General features: G+C 50.2%; 2 protein-coding genes across 12 annotated transcripts in view; one reads left to right on the forward strand and one right to left on the reverse strand.

Moving 5' to 3' along the window:
- Thtpa (thiamine triphosphatase) overlaps nucleotides 1-16920 on the reverse strand; it is a 45972-nt gene that overhangs the window by 2631 nt on the left and 26421 nt on the right. For 2 of the 11 annotated variants that reach the window (XM_040740493.1, XM_013124884.3), the window contains 2 exons: nucleotides 9686-9849; nucleotides 276-827 (listed from right to left, as the gene is read on the reverse strand). In XM_040740493.1, the coding sequence (XP_040596427.1) occupies nucleotides 276-822 (547 nt within the window). In that variant the 5' untranslated portion in view covers nucleotides 823-827; nucleotides 9686-9849. Of the gene's footprint in view, nucleotides 1-275; nucleotides 828-908; nucleotides 1463-1510; nucleotides 1658-3620; nucleotides 3790-9685; nucleotides 11347-12932; nucleotides 13788-16920 lie in introns of those variants that run through there. The other 9 variants (XM_040740494.1, XM_021236265.2, XM_040740495.1 and 6 more) reach the window with 9 other exon arrangements.
- Nucleotides 3861-16920, forward strand: part of Zfhx2 (zinc finger homeobox 2) — a 33089-nt gene continuing 20029 nt past the window's right edge. The window contains 1 exon segment of the mRNA XM_005085579.4: nucleotides 3861-4257. The gene's annotated coding sequence lies outside the window, so the exon portion shown is untranslated.

The following is a 16920-nucleotide window of genomic DNA, read 5'->3' on the forward strand; positions in this document are numbered from 1 at the left end:
GTGGTGACGCACACCTTTAATCCCAGCACTCAGGGGGCAAAGGCAGGCAGATCTCTGTGAGTTCCAGGCCAGCCTGGTCTACAGAGTGAGTTCCAGGACAGCCAGGACTACACAGAGACACCCTGTCTCGGGAAAATAAAATGATTCTGACTCTTCACTACTCTGTCACTTGGATGGCTCCACCAGTGAGGTTAAGGAGAAGCAGGGACAGCATCACACAGCTCGTCTCCCTCGCCAAGCATACTGCTGTGCACAGAAGGGTCTGCCTCTCTCACCAAGTAGTCTACTGAAGCTGAAGATCTTCTCTAGGGCAGCTGACACTTCAGCCTTCTCATGCACCATGACCTCTACCTCACCCACAGCATAGCCAAAGTCTGTCGAATCCAGATCCACTCTGAGCAGGGGCTCCTGTTCATGGCCTTCAGATAAGGCCAGCTTCCAGGAACTCCGTGTAGTTATAAAACTAGCCACTTCTTGCAGCTTCAATGGATGCAAGACAGCAGCCACACCGGCCATCTCTGGTTTCTCAGCCTCCAGCAGGTCAAAGAGCTGGGCCACAATTGCAGATTCCGATGTGAGCTCCACATACTCATTGTGGGGTCCTGGGACGCCTGCTACTCCAGGACACTTGAGCTCCCACCCACTGCCTTGTCGTTGTCGCAGCCAGTGGTCAGACCGCATAAGGCTTAGCTCAGAAGTATCATAGTAGGTGTCTCGGAAGGTGACCCGATGCTCCAGAGTGCACCCCAACTCCTGCAGCCTTTCCTCCATGTCAGGTCCCGGAACAAACTTCCGCTCCACTTCAATCAAGCCCTGAGCCATGTTACCTGCAACACAAGTTTGCAAAGAATTCACTGTGTGCTCAGCAGAGACCCCCTAGTCCTGGGTGAACTTTAAGAGGCGCACACACTATCTCAGAGTTCTGCCTCGGTGGTCAAAGGCTCTACTTCGAGGTTTCGGCGTGCTGCAACAGTGACAGGTGTCCAGTCAGATCCTAGTACTGATAGTGACTTCAACCCAAAAGGCCCCCTAGAAAGCAGGCCGTGATGCGGGTGACCTTTCAACATCTTCTCCCTGCATCCACTGCCCGGGATGTCCTGTCTTTTCTTCGCACAGGACCGACCAAGCTGAACCTCAGAACTCTCTTCAAGACCCCGGGGTCTCCCTCTCCAGGGACCCGGAAATGGGGGAAGGGAACCCACGCTACACCCGCGAGGAATGCCGGGAGAAATCTCCGGCTCCGGACCTTGGCCCAGGCCCTTTACGCGCGGGTCCGGTCCTAGCACCAGCGGCCATATTAGACCGGTATGGCGGTAGGCCCGAGAGGTCTGTTAGGTTATGTGCGACCCAACCCGGTAGGCAAGAGGAGCGAGAACATCCTCTCGCCCGCCGTTCATCCCTGGATCCTTCCTGGAGCCCGGGTATCAGCCAAGATCTCGAGCCTTAGCGTGAGCCTGGCACCCTGGGCCTGAAGCATGATGGGAGATGTAGTTCCAAAGGGCCGCCTCACCTTTTCGTGCCCACCCGTCGCTATGGTGATCAGAAGCATGCAATTAGTGTTAGCCAGCCGGACTCTACCTAAAGCTTAACCGGCGGGGACTTGGGGGTGGCCAACGTGAAGAGCAGAATGCTAGGAGCTTAGGCTCCAGTCCCCAGCCCCTCCCGGCGTGACTGTGGGTGGGCCTAACCCATCAGACACAAGCCCGTCGGATACCGTAGTTCACGGCTGCCCACTGAGGGCTGCCTGGCCAGGGCGACGGGGTAGAGCATGAGTGAAGTAATCCAGTTTAGCCACTTGGAATGCTTCTTATGCCTTATTATTTTTTGACACACGGATCTCACGTAACTGAAACTAGCCTGGAACTCCTAATCCTCTCTAGACGGAGTGCTGGGTTACACGTGTGAGCCTCCCTCTACCCTGGAATTTAGAGGGGATCTAATACAAACGGCTACGAATGTTTAGGATAAAGGTGAGTGGGAAGCTTTCTATCAGCGGAGGAAGTGGTATTTTGAATGTGAATTAGAGATGTGATGGGGGAGCTGGAGCGACAGTTCAGCACTTAAAAACACTTGCTGTTCCTTTAGGGTTACCTTGCCAGCACTTAAATGGCCAAACACACCTGTCTAACTAAGTCACAGGAAGATCTGACGCCCTCTTCTGGACTCCTCCGGTACTACAGACAAAACACTGATTTTTTTTTTATTAACTCTAAGGGGAAAAGGAGGAGGAGAAAAGAATGTAATGGATTTTGATTGCTGTAGACCTAGGTGGATGAGTAGCTGCCTGGGTAAAGGCCCCAAGGCTAGCTACAGCACCTCGTCAGTATCTGAGCAGATGAGGGCTTGAGAGGCAGGTTGAAAAGAAGCCACGAATGAGTGCCAGACTAAGCCTTCTCATTTCCCGAGGCCCTTGAGCTGCCCCTGTCAGGAGTAAGGGAAGTAGCCAGGCTCACAACTGTAGCTCCAGCATCAGGGAGGGCTGAGGCCAGCCCGAGCTGCACACTGATTTCCAGGCCATCCTGGGCTAAGGGTGAGACCTTGTCTGGAAAAGACAAACACAAAAACAAGCAAAAGTAAACACAGAAAGACATAGAAGTCACTCTCCAGAGTCTGCTTCCAGAACAAAGACAGACCCTTAGCCTTACCCTAACGCTGTAGCGTATTTATAGACCTTAATTTTGTGTGTGCCTCTGAGGGAGGACACTGTGAACTTCTAGATTTGCTTCCAGGATAAGTGACAAGTGTGACACCTGCTCCCTTATGCCCTTATGTGTATAGAAACGGGAGGGGGGGGAGGTCCCTGGTTTACAGGCATGGCATTTTAAACATGAGGTGGCCTTACAGAAACTGCTGCTTCTGGTCTACTGGGCTAGATCTTACAGAACACAGAAAATATCACAGCTTTATGGGTCAACAAGACTGAAAAGTAAAGCCAAAGATCTGCGTGGGGAGGAAATGTCCCAGACCCCAACTCTTCTCATCTGCTCTGTATTGGACCCTGCAGCAAAACTCAAAGTCGACCACTCTACTCAGTAACCATTGCTTGGACATGCTACCCACCTCCCCGAGTCTCAGTGGTCTGCCTCCCACTTATAGGATTGAAGATTCATTAGCAAACTCAGCTGTTACATGGTAGGAAAGATGCTGGTTTCTTCCCCACTCTCAATTTCAGGAGTCTTTGCTGTTGCTGTCATTTAAAAAAATATGCCATAGCAGCTAGCTTGGGCTCTGGAGTCCGGCCATTGAGGTTTGCATAATGGTACTATTGTTTATTTGCCATGTGCCATGCAATCCCGAGCCCGTAATCTTTGGTTTCCTCTACTATAAAACGGACTCCTGTAAACTGTTCTAGAATGTTAGAGATTAGAATATAAAGGGTTGACGAGCTGACAAACTGAAGAGGAGAAAGAGAACCTCCCTCTCCCTACCCAATTGGGGTAGTGAGGGAGACTTGCTATGACAGAGAAGGTTCTAGTAGCCAAGGGGGAAATGATAAGGCTAGAAGGGGGTGAAATAGTAATGGACCTCCGACAGCTTGCTGGGCAGCTTGCTCTGATAGTGACTTAAAACAAAACGCAGTTTCTGGAAAGAGGAGGGGACGAGTGCTTAAAGGGACCTACCCCTTTTGCCGGAATAGGTTAGACCCAGCGCCCGAGTCAAGGAAGAAGTCAGATGGCAAGGTTGGCTTGTCCCGCCCCAAGATCCTCGCTCCTACCCGGTCTTTGCGTCCTGGGACGCGGGTAGACTTGGCGCTAGCCGTCTCTGGAGGGCGGAGGCCTGGAGACTACAGCTCCCGGCATGCACTGCGGCGGGCGGGTCGCTGCACCTGCTCAGTGGGGCTGCCCCGGGCGCCTGGGTATTGATTATTCCATTGTGTGGGACGCCTCGGCTCCAGCCAGTGAATGAGGCGGAGGAGTGAGGGCTAGAAGGAGGAGGGCAAGGAGGAGGAGGAGACAGGGAGCAAGCCAGTGCCCAGGGTGAATCAATGGAAACCCACTCACGAAGCCGGGAAAACACTTCAGCCGCAGCCAAATAGCATTGATTATTTTCTTTCACTTCCCTCACCGCCGTGAATTTATTTATTTTTCCATCTCCGTCCCCGACGCCCCGGAGCGAGCGCTGAAGGGAGGGAGGAGGAGGGGCAAAAAAGGAATCAACACATCGGAGAAGTCCCTTCCAAGAGCCGCCCCCTCCCCTCCCCGCCTCGCGCTGCTTGGCGGCCGCGGTTCGACTCCCGTCCCTGCTTCCAGCTGAGGTGTAAGTGCATCGATTTCCGATGCTGCTGGGTTGGGTTTTTTTTTTCTTTTTTTTCCCCCCCTCTGCCTCTCACTCTCATTCCCTTCCATGCTCTTTCGAATCTCGAGATCGAGTAGAGAGGAGGCGCTGGGAGACTGCTACTGGAGGGGACGGAGAGGGACGGGAAGGGGCTGGGGGAGGGGACGCGGACCGACAGACAGCCGGGAAGAAGGGGACAGGAGTGTGGGGGAGAAAGGGCGTGCGATCCGGAATGGAGAAGAGAGGCAGGGGTGGAGAAACGGAGAAGGGAAAGATATGGGCCACACAGACAGACCGGGTAGCGACAGCCTAGACGTACCGCGCCGAGATTGACCAGGAGCGGGGTTCCTGGAGGGAATGGGAGGCCGGGTGAGTGCCAGAGCTCTGAGCTGTAGCCGGGAGGGGCCTGCGGCACAGAGGAGCTCAGCTGGCTGCGGGATGGGGAGAAACCCGGGCAGGAAGGCTGATGGATGGGCTAGCGCGCCGGGGTGCGGGGTGGAAGGGGGAGTGGATACCTTTAATGTTCATTTTTGCCTGAAGTAGGTGAGGGGAGCCCCATTCACAGTGAAGCGTGCCTGCCCTGCTTCTCCCGTGGCGACTCTCCACCCGCTCTCCCCCTGCTTCTCCCGCGGCGGCTCTCCTGTGCCCCTCGTCATTTTTGAGCTCTGGACCACGCTTCTCACTGTGCCTGCGCCCCCACTCATCTGTGGTTGAGCCATTTTTCACTTGGCTCCCCACCCCATCTCTATCCAGTTCTGTGTCGCTGTCTTGACTGACACTTGGGAGTGATCCTTACCCCTGTCCCTGTGTCACGCCTAGACTGACTACTGTTCGTCCTCCCCGGCTCTCCTCCAGGGTCTATCTGCACCACAGTGGCCTTTTCAGCTACTTTGGAGTTTGCTTATCAGCCATGATTGTGGTAGTCTATGGTCAGGGCCTGAAAAGTAGGGGGATGGCTGTGTCTACCCCTAATGACTCCAGTGCCCTTTCGGTATGGGCTCGACAGCCTCCTGTTCACCTCCAGCAGGGAAGCCTTGGAACTGCGCCATGTGCCTTTGGGTCTCCACTGTGCCTCCTGCTTCTCCAGGACCTCTCCACCACAAACCTCATCCTTGCTGACTTGATTTTCCTCCCTTCCCCCACTCTGCCATTGTATACATCTTTTTATCCCACCAGGTTATTTCACCCTGCTTCACACCCTTTATCTGATGAGCTCCCTTTCATAGTCTCCATCTTTGTTCCCTCTTCTCCTTGGTCAACCAAAGTTGGTTTTGTTTGTTTTTCGTTTTTGTTTTTAACCCATATCCTGTTACCCAGCATTTTAACCCTAGCAGCAGAAGATGCCACCAGCAAAGGGATGGGTGAGACATGGGGCTTCTGTTTTGTGAAGGCACATAAAAAGGCCAAAAAATCAATGTAATGGGCTTCCAGGGGCATGTAACTCCTTCATCCGTCAGTTCCATTATGTCAGTTAACTGTCAACTTTAATTTTGTAAGGGGATGCTCTTTAGCTCCACCCTGCCCGGGCTGCCCCCATTCTTTTAGTTCATTCTAGATATCAGTGGCTTTTTCTTCACTTTTTAGTTAATTTTCTTCATGGGATCCTGCTATTATTCTCTTTGGATTTAGCAACATTCTTTATTGTTATTTGTTATTCTCAGAAAACCTGTCTTATGCAAGGGCTATATGTTCATTCAGTCTAAAGATGGTAAACGTGGATAAAGAACTTGGAGAGTTTATCGTGGCTTTAAACCCACCATTATTTTTCTAAACCCCAAGAGCTACAAAGGATGAAAACGAGGTAGCTGTAGGCAGATGATGGAGGCAAGGGGAGAGCAGGTTCAGTAAACACAAGGGTTAAAGAAACGTGTGGCCAAAGAGAATGATGAGACTCTATTCCGGATGAGTAAGGAAGGGGAGGAACTGAGGAGCGATTAATGAAAAACTGAGAAATGTAATTGAGTGAATATGAGTTAATCGCTGTACAGTGGGAGAGAAAGGTGACTACTCCTCAGGAGGAGTCGACAAGGCGTGTGGCATTAGTATAGTGGCGGTGGGGAAGGGAAGAGCTAGGGGATGAGGCGAGGTGGGAAAGAGGGGCACAGAGCCGCTAAGCGGACGGCCAAGGCAGGAGTGCTGAAGCAGATCAGAGCCCTGGAAAGGGGGGAGAGAGGTGGGCATCAAAGGAGACAGATGACTCCAGTGTGAGGAGGACACAGCAGGGCCACGGCCAAGAGACAGCTCTGCAGCGGGTGAGCAGTTCGCAAAAAATGGCTCAGCAGACTATCACTGGGCCCTAAAAGAGATGCTTATGAGGAAAGAAATTACAGAGATGAAGAGACAGAAGAGAGTCTCGCCAGCATTCATTCCATCAGCCTCATCAGTCACTTTGTATTTTATTGCCAAGCCAGGAGAACACAGAAAAGAGATGAAGAAGTAGAATCCCCATTTACTTCAAATGACAGGAACTTGAATCTTCCCAGCCCCCTGAGAACCAAAGACTTCAAGCGTCTGATGTCATAAATTGCTGGGTTGCCTTGGCAACCTGACAGGATCCCTCCCCCATGATGTCAGAGGCAGCTGGTGCTACCATATTGAGGCCCGTACAGGAACACCTTGCCCCTCTGCGTCTCATGTGGCACGGGGGCCGGATGGAGTCATGTCTGTGGGACTCCTGTCTCTAGCAGTGACTTAGCTTCTCTGCAGCCATTCTTAGCTCAGGACAATTGTCACACACTACTTTGTGAGTGCCTGAGGCTTGCTACATCCTGACAAAAGCCAGAGGAAGTGACCTCAAGAGACAGTGAGCACCGAGGTGGAGATGTTGGGATAGAGAGCATGGAAAACAGGAAGAGAGCTAAAGATGGCAGCCCCAGAACAGGAAAGAGGCTTTGTGAACTAGAAGGAGAGCTGGCTTGGGGTCTAGGAGTGAAAGGCAAGGCTGGGGACCCAGAGGACCAGAGCAGTGGCAGTGTAGATGCCACCTGAGAGAATGTGGAGAGTTTTGAAACACCAGCGGGCACAGTGATATTTGACTGAAGATGAAAGGCCCCTTTATTTTGAGAGTCCAGAGTGGGAGATACAGGCTGGTCAGCTTTCTGAGCAGAGGCTGCTTCTAATCACATTCTTCCTTTTTTGCAGGGAGAACGGGTTGGGGGTTGAGACAGGGTCTCACTGTATATGTAGCTCAGGCTAGCCTGGAACTTGAGTAGATAGATGCTCCTGCTACAGTCTCCTGAGTTCTGGAATTTTAAATCTGAGCCACCATGCCTACCTCTAGTTTCGAATTGTTTTGTAACACTTGGCAGTGTCTGTCACATGGATATTCATAAATACCCGTTGAGTAAATGTTCAGAGAGTCCTGACTCCTGTCCTATCTCTCAGACCTCAGTCTACATACATAGTTAAGTTGGGAAATCAGAAATGAGAGGGAATGACCAGCAGACCTGGGGGTAGAGAAGAGAGACCGAGTTAGGGGCTAAAGGGAGCCAGAGTAACTCTCAGGGTAGACCAGGGAAGTCTATAGAAATAATGTGAAGAAACCCCGTGAATGAGCCATCCTTGGAACCCAGGGAAGATGCAGAGGAGCATAGAGAAGCAGATTCCAGGACAAGCCCAGGGTGTTTTCAAAGAGCAGGCAAATCTGAAATAGCATCTCCACCCCATTCCCTGTCATGAAGCTAAAACTGAATCAGCCATGCTCAGATACACAGGTGTGCACGCACACACGCACACACGCATACACAGTGAGCACAAAAGTTCATAAATCCATACCAGGCCCACCGTAAAACACCTGTCTCAAAGTGGTTACAAGGACTCGAACACTGGCCAGGTGGGTCAGAAGATAAGAGAGGAGTTCACTGCTGCCCAGACCTTGGTGTAAACAACCATGTAAGAAAAGACCTTCACATCTGACTGCCCGTTGTTGAAGAAAATCACGATACAGAGCTCACTGCAGTCTCAGAGTGAAGCTACAGAAGGAAGCCGTACAGGAGAAAGGTGTATCAAACCAGGGCTGATGACCCTGGAAGAGTTAAGAAAGCTGACGGAAAGGCGAGGAAGAGAGAGTGTGGCTTGTAAAAAGCAAGGCCCAGTAGCAGCAGGCGGTGGGGCTGGGTGAGGGGAGAGGACAGTGGCAGCCAGTGTGCTGTCAGCAGCCGACACAGACTTGGACAGCTCATATTTTCAGCAGGTGACAAGCTGTCGACACGGCGGTCCTTTACCTCACTGTTAGAAACTCATTTCATTGATTTTTCCATCTTTCTTCTCAGACTCCTCACACTAAGCTTCGGGCATCCCACCACCCGCTTTCCCAGGGCCCCTTTGCTTTCTGGGAAAGCCTCATGAACTAACTGCCTACCAGTCCCTTTTCTGCCCACCCCCGGCCGAGAGGCAGGGGTGGAAGATTTGGAGATGATGTCCAGATGGTGGATATACTCCTGTGTTAAAACTTACTGGTAGAATGGGGACGTCAAAAGTTTCCTTCCTTCCTCCCTCCCATCCCCCCTTCCTTTCTTTCCTCCCTTCCTTTCTTCCTCCTTTTTCCTTGAGACAAGGTTTTGCGGTATAGTTGTGGCTAGCCTGGAACTTGCTATGAAGACCAGGCTGGCCTTCACTAACAGTGATACTTTTACCTCTGGCTCCTGAGTCTTGGATTCTTTATCTTTTGTCCCAAATCCTGGGATTATAAGCATGTAGCATTATGTTCAGCTTCTTTTCTGTTTCCTACCAAGGTAGCTCGGCACCCCGCAAGTGAGAAAACTGGAGTTTCCTGCTGAATTTGGGCAGGAATACAGGGTTACTTTAGAGCTAAAGTTCAGGTCTTGAAATTCTCAACAGGGCCATCTACCAAAATGCTGCATGCATGGGGACATACACCATCTAGAGACCATAGTGTCAAGGCATGTGCACATAGGGTCTATAGCGTCCTGAAGTGCCGAGCTGATGAGACAGGATGATGTGGGCCATAATTTTTGTTTTTTTTTGTTTTGTTTTGTTTTGTTTTTTTCCGAGACAGGGTTTCTCTGTGGCTTTGGAGGCTGTCCTGGAACTCACTCTGTAGACCAGGCTGGCCTTGAACTCACAGAGATCCGCCTGCCTCTGCCTCCCGAGTGCTGGGATTAAAGGCGTGCGCCACCAACGCCCGGCGTGGGCCATAATTTTTAGTTACATGTGGACATTTCCCCAGTGCAGTCTCCAGGCCCAGCTAACTACCCTCACCATCTCCCTTTGAGACTGGGTTTGAGCGAAAGATCAACAGTCCGTTGCCCATCACTTGGCTTCTTAACGAAGGAAGGCCGAGGATTGGATTGTTTCCTCAGAGAGAAAACATGGAGTAAATTCCTTTCCATACTCTAAATATCATCCCTTGTTTGTTGGCCATACAAGCCAAAGGTCCTCTGCCCCTTACCTCCAATCTGCTCCTCCGGTCTCCCCTCTTCTCCCCCAAGCCTCTTCCCTCCTTGGCCGCCTCATCCCGTTTGGAAAACTGGCCTTCCCAGGCCACAGCCCTCTTCTTCCACCTCAGGCTTCCTCAGACCATGTGGTGCCCGGTGCTTTAGGGACTGAAGTGCACTGGAGAGTGGGAGAGAAAAGAGCAGAGAAGAAAAAAAAGGCGCTGGACAGTCAGGCATGGCGGCGCATCCGTGCCTGTCACCTCGGCGCTTGAAGTGGAAGCAGAGCTGAGAGTTCGAGGCCACCCTCTGCTGTGTAGGGAGTCTGAGGCCAGCCCAGGCCTCTTCCAGAGGAAGAAGTGACTTTGGCATGAAAAAGGGGGGAGAACCCCAGAGGAGGAGGGTGGGGTAGTCTGAACCCTTCCCTACCCGTCTAGTCCAAGGGAGACAGCCCGAGAGGAGGGAGGGTGAGGGATCATGTGTGAAAACATCAAGGTCTTAACTCAGCTCCAGGTCAGTCCTGAGTTCAAGCCACGCCGGTTATGACCCTTATGGGAGGGACTGAAGTGGCAAATTAACCAACATAATGAAGTCACTGCTTTTTGTTTGTCTTTGCTGGCTTCCCCGGGAGATTTGTCCTCTGGCCAGACAGGACAATGTGGGGGGGGGGAGGGCGGCAGAGGCGAAGGGCAGGGGAAGGTGCCAGAGAGGGCAGAGGAGGACATGTGAAGGACAGAGTCAGACACCGTGTGCAAGGCAATGGCGGAAGAAAAGCAGCCCAGAGATGGAGACCGGAGAGAAACCTAAGGGGAGAGAGAGGGAGAGAGATGGGCGCAGAAAAGAACAATGGGGCCCAGGAGGAAGACGAGGGAGAGGGCTGACAGGAGAGGTGAGCTAGAATGGGGAGCAGGGGACAGAGCGTGGCCAAATCTTTGAAAGCTGCAGCTGGTGGGGCCTGTGGGCGGGGCCTCATCTCCATCTCTAATGGCTGTGAAATGAGGTTAGCTCCATTAGAAGCAGCAAGAGTGTAACGAGATCACACTCATTAGGGCCGGGCCATCCTAGTAATTACCACCACCCCAAACACTCTGCCAGCCGCCAGCCGGCCACCAAGCACTTGCAGGCACACAGCAGCAGACCACAAGATGCAGAATGGAAAGGTAGGGCCAGCATAGGTGTGAGCCTCAGGCCTTTAGGGCGTGCCTGCCTGAGGTAGCACATTCAAGAGGCGCCTACCCCACCTGCCACACGCAGTCAAAGAGCAGTCATTTCCTGCACCCCCCCATCGGGAAATTAGGCATGTGAATAGCAAGTGATGGTTATTTTATTGACTGTCCAAGGTGTTAGTCTAAAAGGGGGACGAAACTCCATGACATACTACTTGCCATTCTTTATCACGTGTGAAAAGACCTGAAACTGAGGCCTAAGCCACACAGGACAGGACTCCAACACCAGGTCTGTCTGACTACACAGCTGTGAGTTTTGGGTTTTCTTTTGGTGATGGGGTATTGACAGTCCTATACCTGCAAGTCCAAGTCTTCCTTCCTTCCTTCCTTCCTTCCTTCCTTCCTTCCTTCCTTCCTTTCTTTCTCTTAGTAACATCATTCTACTTGATGGAATTCATGACTTTTAACTTTTTTTAAAATTATTTTTTGTTAGTGTATATGGAGGTCAGAGGTCAACTTTGTGGCACCACTTCCCTCCTTCCACCTTTATGTGGGTTCTTAGGATCAAACTCAGGCTGTGTAGCCTGTACCACAGCTATCTGCTGAGCCATCTCTCCAACTCTGCACTTGAAGAGACATAAACAGACATCATTCAAATAGCCCTACTCAGCCCCCAACTTCTCATACAGAGTGTTCTGGCAGAGGCAGGTGGATCTCTTTGAGTCCCAGGACAGCTAGGGTTGTTACACAGAGGAGAGCAAACAAAAGTCCTCTGCAAACTGTATGCTAGCCAAGAGCAGAGGCCCTGTGGCTGGGCCACCCAAGGTCCAAGCACATCTTACTTTATTATCAACATCATCATTGAAACAGGGCCTCACTATGTAACTCTGGCTAGCTTCAAACTCACAGTAATACACCTCCCTCTGCCTCCCTGGTGATTGGATGCCGGGACTAAAGGTGTGTACAACCATGCTGGCTACACATACACATATACACACACAAACACACATCTATTTCTACATACACACACACAAACACATCTATTTCTACACACACACACACACACACACAAGTCATCTCTCTCTTCACCATGTGTGGCCCAAGGATCAAACTCTGGTCATCAGGCTTGGCAGCAAGTGCCATTACCCACTGAGCCATCTTGCTGTTCCAAGGTCCTGCTTTATAAAAGAGACTTCAAAATGTATTGACCTCCTCTCTGTTTCCATGTCTGTAGACAGATGAAGAAGTGTCTATGCTGCTGTCAGACAGCAGCAGGGGGTCAGTGTTGCCATACTTGCCAGAGCTGCCACATGGTGCAAATGTTTAAAGATGTTGGCTATTGTGACTAGGAATGTCTCAGTGGTTGTATGCTGTCTACCATATACAAGACACTATGTTAAAGGGCTGTTGTAGTTACTACAGCTACAGGTGGAGTATCTCTTCTCAATTTGAGAGAGAGACAGAGACAGCACACTTAGGAGATATCTTAGAGAACCGAAGTCTAAATATGAAACTCATGTTTCATATATATCTTTTAAACATATAGTGTTACTGGGGAATTGAGGTTGTTCCCTTTTATAGATTCTTGGTGTCACTAATAGAAGAATTTAAGAGCAAAGCTACCTGTGTTGGCACAGGCCTTTTAATTGCAGCCTTCAGGAGGCATAGGCAGATTGGAGCTCCATGAGTTCAAGGCCAGCCTGATCTACATATGGAATTCCAAGTCAACCAAAGCTCACAATGACATTCTGTCTTTGGGGGAAAAAATTTAAGCTGGGCAGTGGTGTCACACACCTTTAATCCCGGCACTCCAGAGGCAGAGGCAGGCAGATCTCTGTGAGTTTGAGGCCCCGTGGTTTACGAAGTGAGTTCCAGGACAGCCAGGGCTGTTACACAGCGAAACCCGTGTATAAACAAACCCAGAAAGAAAAGGAAGGAAGGAAGGAAGGAAGGAAGGAAGGAAGGAAGGAAGGAAAGGGCAAAATGGCCTTAAAAGGAAGCTTGAGGCCTTTCATTAAAATGTGAGAGAGGAAGGACAGGTCAGGCTGAAGGTCTGGGTAATCTTAAGAAGGAGATGGAGAAGAGGAGCAAGTCATACCATTAGATCAGCCATAGCTCTGCAAGCAGCTGTGGGTATTGGAGGACTTCAGAGGAAGCAGCAGGAAAGCCCAGAGAGTTAGAGCAAGCGTGCTTAGGATGTTGGCAGGTGTCCAAGAAGAATGAAAAGGAAAAGTTAGACTTCTGAGCCAGCACTCAGGAGCGCAGGCAGGCTCAGTGCAGACATCTGCAAGCAACTGCACTACAGAAGGCTTCCGGGACTCTCAAGTCCAGTAGCATGGAAGGGAGGGGTAGTTACTGCCTCCCTTTCGTTAGCTTGTCTTCAGGTGAATCAGCTTTCCTAACAATTGGCATCCTGGCCAAGCGATTGGCGGACTAAGTTGGATTGACTGTTAGGGGAGAGGGCAAGAGTGTGAAATGTTCTAATATTTAATTCTAATATTTAAGGCAAATCAGAGTGTCTCATCTCCACCCAGACCCCATTCCTCTGAACAAGAAGGCCCTTAACAAGGTTCTGATACCTCCACCCTCTCATAAGGTAATGGGGGGTGGAGCCCATCTTCAGAGGCCTGCAAGCCTGCCAGTGCCTTTGAGTTGCCTAACATTAACCAAAGGGAAAATTGGTTGGTTTGCACATTTAAGTTTTGGAAGTTTGTTTTGTTTTTTGTTTTGAGATAGGGTCTCACTTAAGTAGCCCTGGCTGGTCTAAACTAGACCATCACTGAACTCACAGCGATGTATATGCCTGTGTGCACATGGGTGTGGATGCTTGTATTGGAGCCCCTGGAACTCAGCACAGAGGATTGAAATGGATACTGGGACCCTCTAAAAGGACAGCAGTCTCCCCAGCCCCTGAAGGAAGAGGGAAGTTTCTACAGTATTTGCGATTTCCAAGGCCAGGCATTGGTGGTGCACGCCTTTAATCCCAGCACTCAGGAGGCAGAGGCAGGTGGATCTCTGTGAGTTCGAGGCCAGCCTGGTCTAGAGTGAGTTCCAGGACAGCCTCCAAAACAATACAGAGAAACCCTGTCTGGAAAAACCAAAAAAACAAAAACAAAAAAACATTTTGGTTTATTTGTGTGTTTCTTACAAATAACTTAACACTAGGCTAGGCCTAGGCTAGCCTAAACTCACTATGTAACTCAGGCTGCCCTCAACTCACGGCAATCCTGCTGTCTCAGCCTCCTGAATGTTAGGATTATAAACGTGGGCCACGAAGCCCAGGAGGGTTTGGTTTGTTTATGTCATTCAGTACTGAATATCAACCCGAAGCCCCATGGATATATAAGGCAAGCACTCTATTACAGTATACACCCACCCATACTTTGGATTTTTAGAATAGAGATATTCAAACGGTAGTCGTTATTGTAATGTGATTTATTTGTTTGGTAGTAGTTGGGATTGAATGAGGGCCTCACACAGGCTAGGCAAGTGTTTTACCACTGAGCTATGTATATATGCCTTTTTCTACATATTTTTTGTTTATGTATTTTTGATGTTTTGAGCCAGGCTCCTATGTAACACTGTGTTGCCAAGGCTGAGCTTGAACTCCTAGTCCTTTTGTTCCTAACTCCTGAGTGCTGGGATTACATGCGTACACCACCATGCTTGGCAATTTTTTTTTCAAGACAGGGTTCCTCTGCATAGTTTTGTAGACCAGGCTCACCTCAAACTCACAGAGATCCACCTGCCTCTGCTTCCTGAGTGCTGGGATTAAAGGTGTGTGCCACCACCGCCCAGCCTTTTGCTTAGCAATTTTTTATTTTGAGACAGGGTCCCACAGTTTGTAGCCCAGTCAGGCTCAAATTTATGATCTTTCTGTGTCAGTCTTTAGAGTAGCTGGGATTATAGGCAAAGCTGTTGCAGTAATATTTAAATGACATTATTACATCACACAAGCTCTCATCAAATTGAAGAACCAGAAAAGCATAAACAGACCTTACAGTGGTATTCTTCCAAACTGAAAGAATCTTCCAGAGATACCCTAAGCCTGGATCAAGTAGAATGGTGAATGATTTAAGGGCACTGGCCTCTGCCCCTTCACTTGTAAGTGCTCCTACAGAAAGGTTCCAGGCTGGCTTCCTGTAACCATCCAAGCCTGAGGCATGTGGGACACAGCCCTGCCAGTGGTCCTAGTGCACACACACACAGGGACTCGAGAGATGGCTCACAAGTGAATAGTATTGCTGTTCTTCCGGAGCTCAGTTCCCAGTACCTCACTGGACAGCTGTCAGCCGCCTCGATCTTCAGCACCTGGGGGAACTGACACCTTCCCTCTGGCTTGCTCCAGCAACCACACACACACACACACACACACACACACACACACACACACACACACACACCACACACACACGTACAAGCACACATAGTTTTTAAAAAATGGTCATACATTCTTGTACACCAGAGCAGCCCTACGCTAGTGTCCAAGGACATCTAACATCTGAATCACCAAGGAAACAGCTATCAGTGAACACACCCCAAAATCCCTCATACATGTTAATGCGTGTTGCTTCAGCCTACAACTTCCCTTCCATGCCTGTCACCTTCCCACCCACATCCATCATCCTCTAAATCTTCCACTTTCCTCCTGACATCTCACTGGGTTCCCGCAAGCCCACCTTCAGAATCTGGCAAGGTGTAAAATAGCCTCCTCCTAGCCTTCCTCTCTCTAGGGACAGCCCACCACCCACTCTGGAGGAGATGCACTATTTACATATGCAAACCAAGGCGCAGCCTCACCTGATGCTCTGCCTCTTCTTCCCCACCTGAGCTGTCTGTCTTTGTCCTCTGTAGTGCGGTCTCTGCTTGCTTCCTCCGCTTTCCTCTGTGCTCATTTTCCCCCTCTCTTCTGGAAAAAATTAATCTTACACAAAGTAAGCACTTCTCAAATATTCATGAGGATGGATTGAGCAGTCGGAAAGGTAGGTGGGATCAAAATGGAAGCTGGGATAGTGCACTGTCATTTTCCTTTTAAATTCAAGGAAAGGTTTAGAGAGGGAGAAACTGTCATTCTAGATGTGAGGGAATCTGGGCCTTGCCCGGCACAGGCCTGCCATCTCTGAACTTGGGAGAAGCACAAGTCTTGGGCTTACCTGGGCTACAGACTGAGTTGAAGGCCACCCTGAGCAACCTGATCAGACTGTAGCTCAGAAAATGAAAAAGGGCCAGGAAGTAGTATGGTTCGGTGCATAGAGGCACCTGTTGCCAAGCCTGTTAGCCAACACTGAGTATGCTACACACACAGTAAATAAAACATATTTTTAGGTTAAAATTCTCTTCCAAAAATAGTAATAAAATCAAGGGGAGCTGACTGGGCATGATAGCACACATCTTTAATTCTAGCCCTGAGCTGCAGAGGCAGCAGGACTCACAGAGTTGAGGGGCTGCCTGGTCTTCAGAGAGAGTTCCAGGGCTACGTGATGAGACCCCGTGTTTCAAGAAAAAGTGGGGGGTAGTTGAGAGCACTTACTGCTCTTGCAGAGGACTCAGTTCCCAGCATCCAAGAGTGGCAACTCACAACTGCAACTCCAGATCCAAAGGGGACCTGATGACTCTGTCTCCATCGGTACCGGCAGACACACAGGCATGATTAAGAATGATAAACAAGCCTTTAAACTAAAATAAGAGGTCTGCATGTGTAGCTCTGGGAGAGTGCTTGCCTCTTGAGGCCTAGGTTCTGTGCCTACAACCACAAAAATAAAGGCATCCATTGAAAAGCAAATGCGGAGAGGGGCTGTAATAGGGCCTAGGTGCTGGCTGCTTCACCTAGCCTGAGGGTGAGCTCAGGAAAGCTACCCCTTCCTTTTCTGAGGTAATGAGCAGCTCCAGACCCAGCAGCCAAGTACGATCTGCACGAGGAACCCAGAGATGGAGCCCTCGCCTAGCACATGCAAGCCCACGTCTAACCCCCAGCACCACCATAATAAACAAAGGCCAAGTAAGACTTAACTCTGCCAGCCAAGTATGGTAGCCCGGGCCTGTAATCCCACTTGGGAAACTGAGGCAGAAGGATCATGGGTAGTCAG

Source organism: Mesocricetus auratus, unplaced genomic scaffold, assembly GCF_017639785.1.
Source record: "Mesocricetus auratus isolate SY011 unplaced genomic scaffold, BCM_Maur_2.0 Super-Scaffold_100707, whole genome shotgun sequence".
NCBI lineage: Eukaryota > Metazoa > Chordata > Mammalia > Rodentia > Cricetidae > Mesocricetus > Mesocricetus auratus.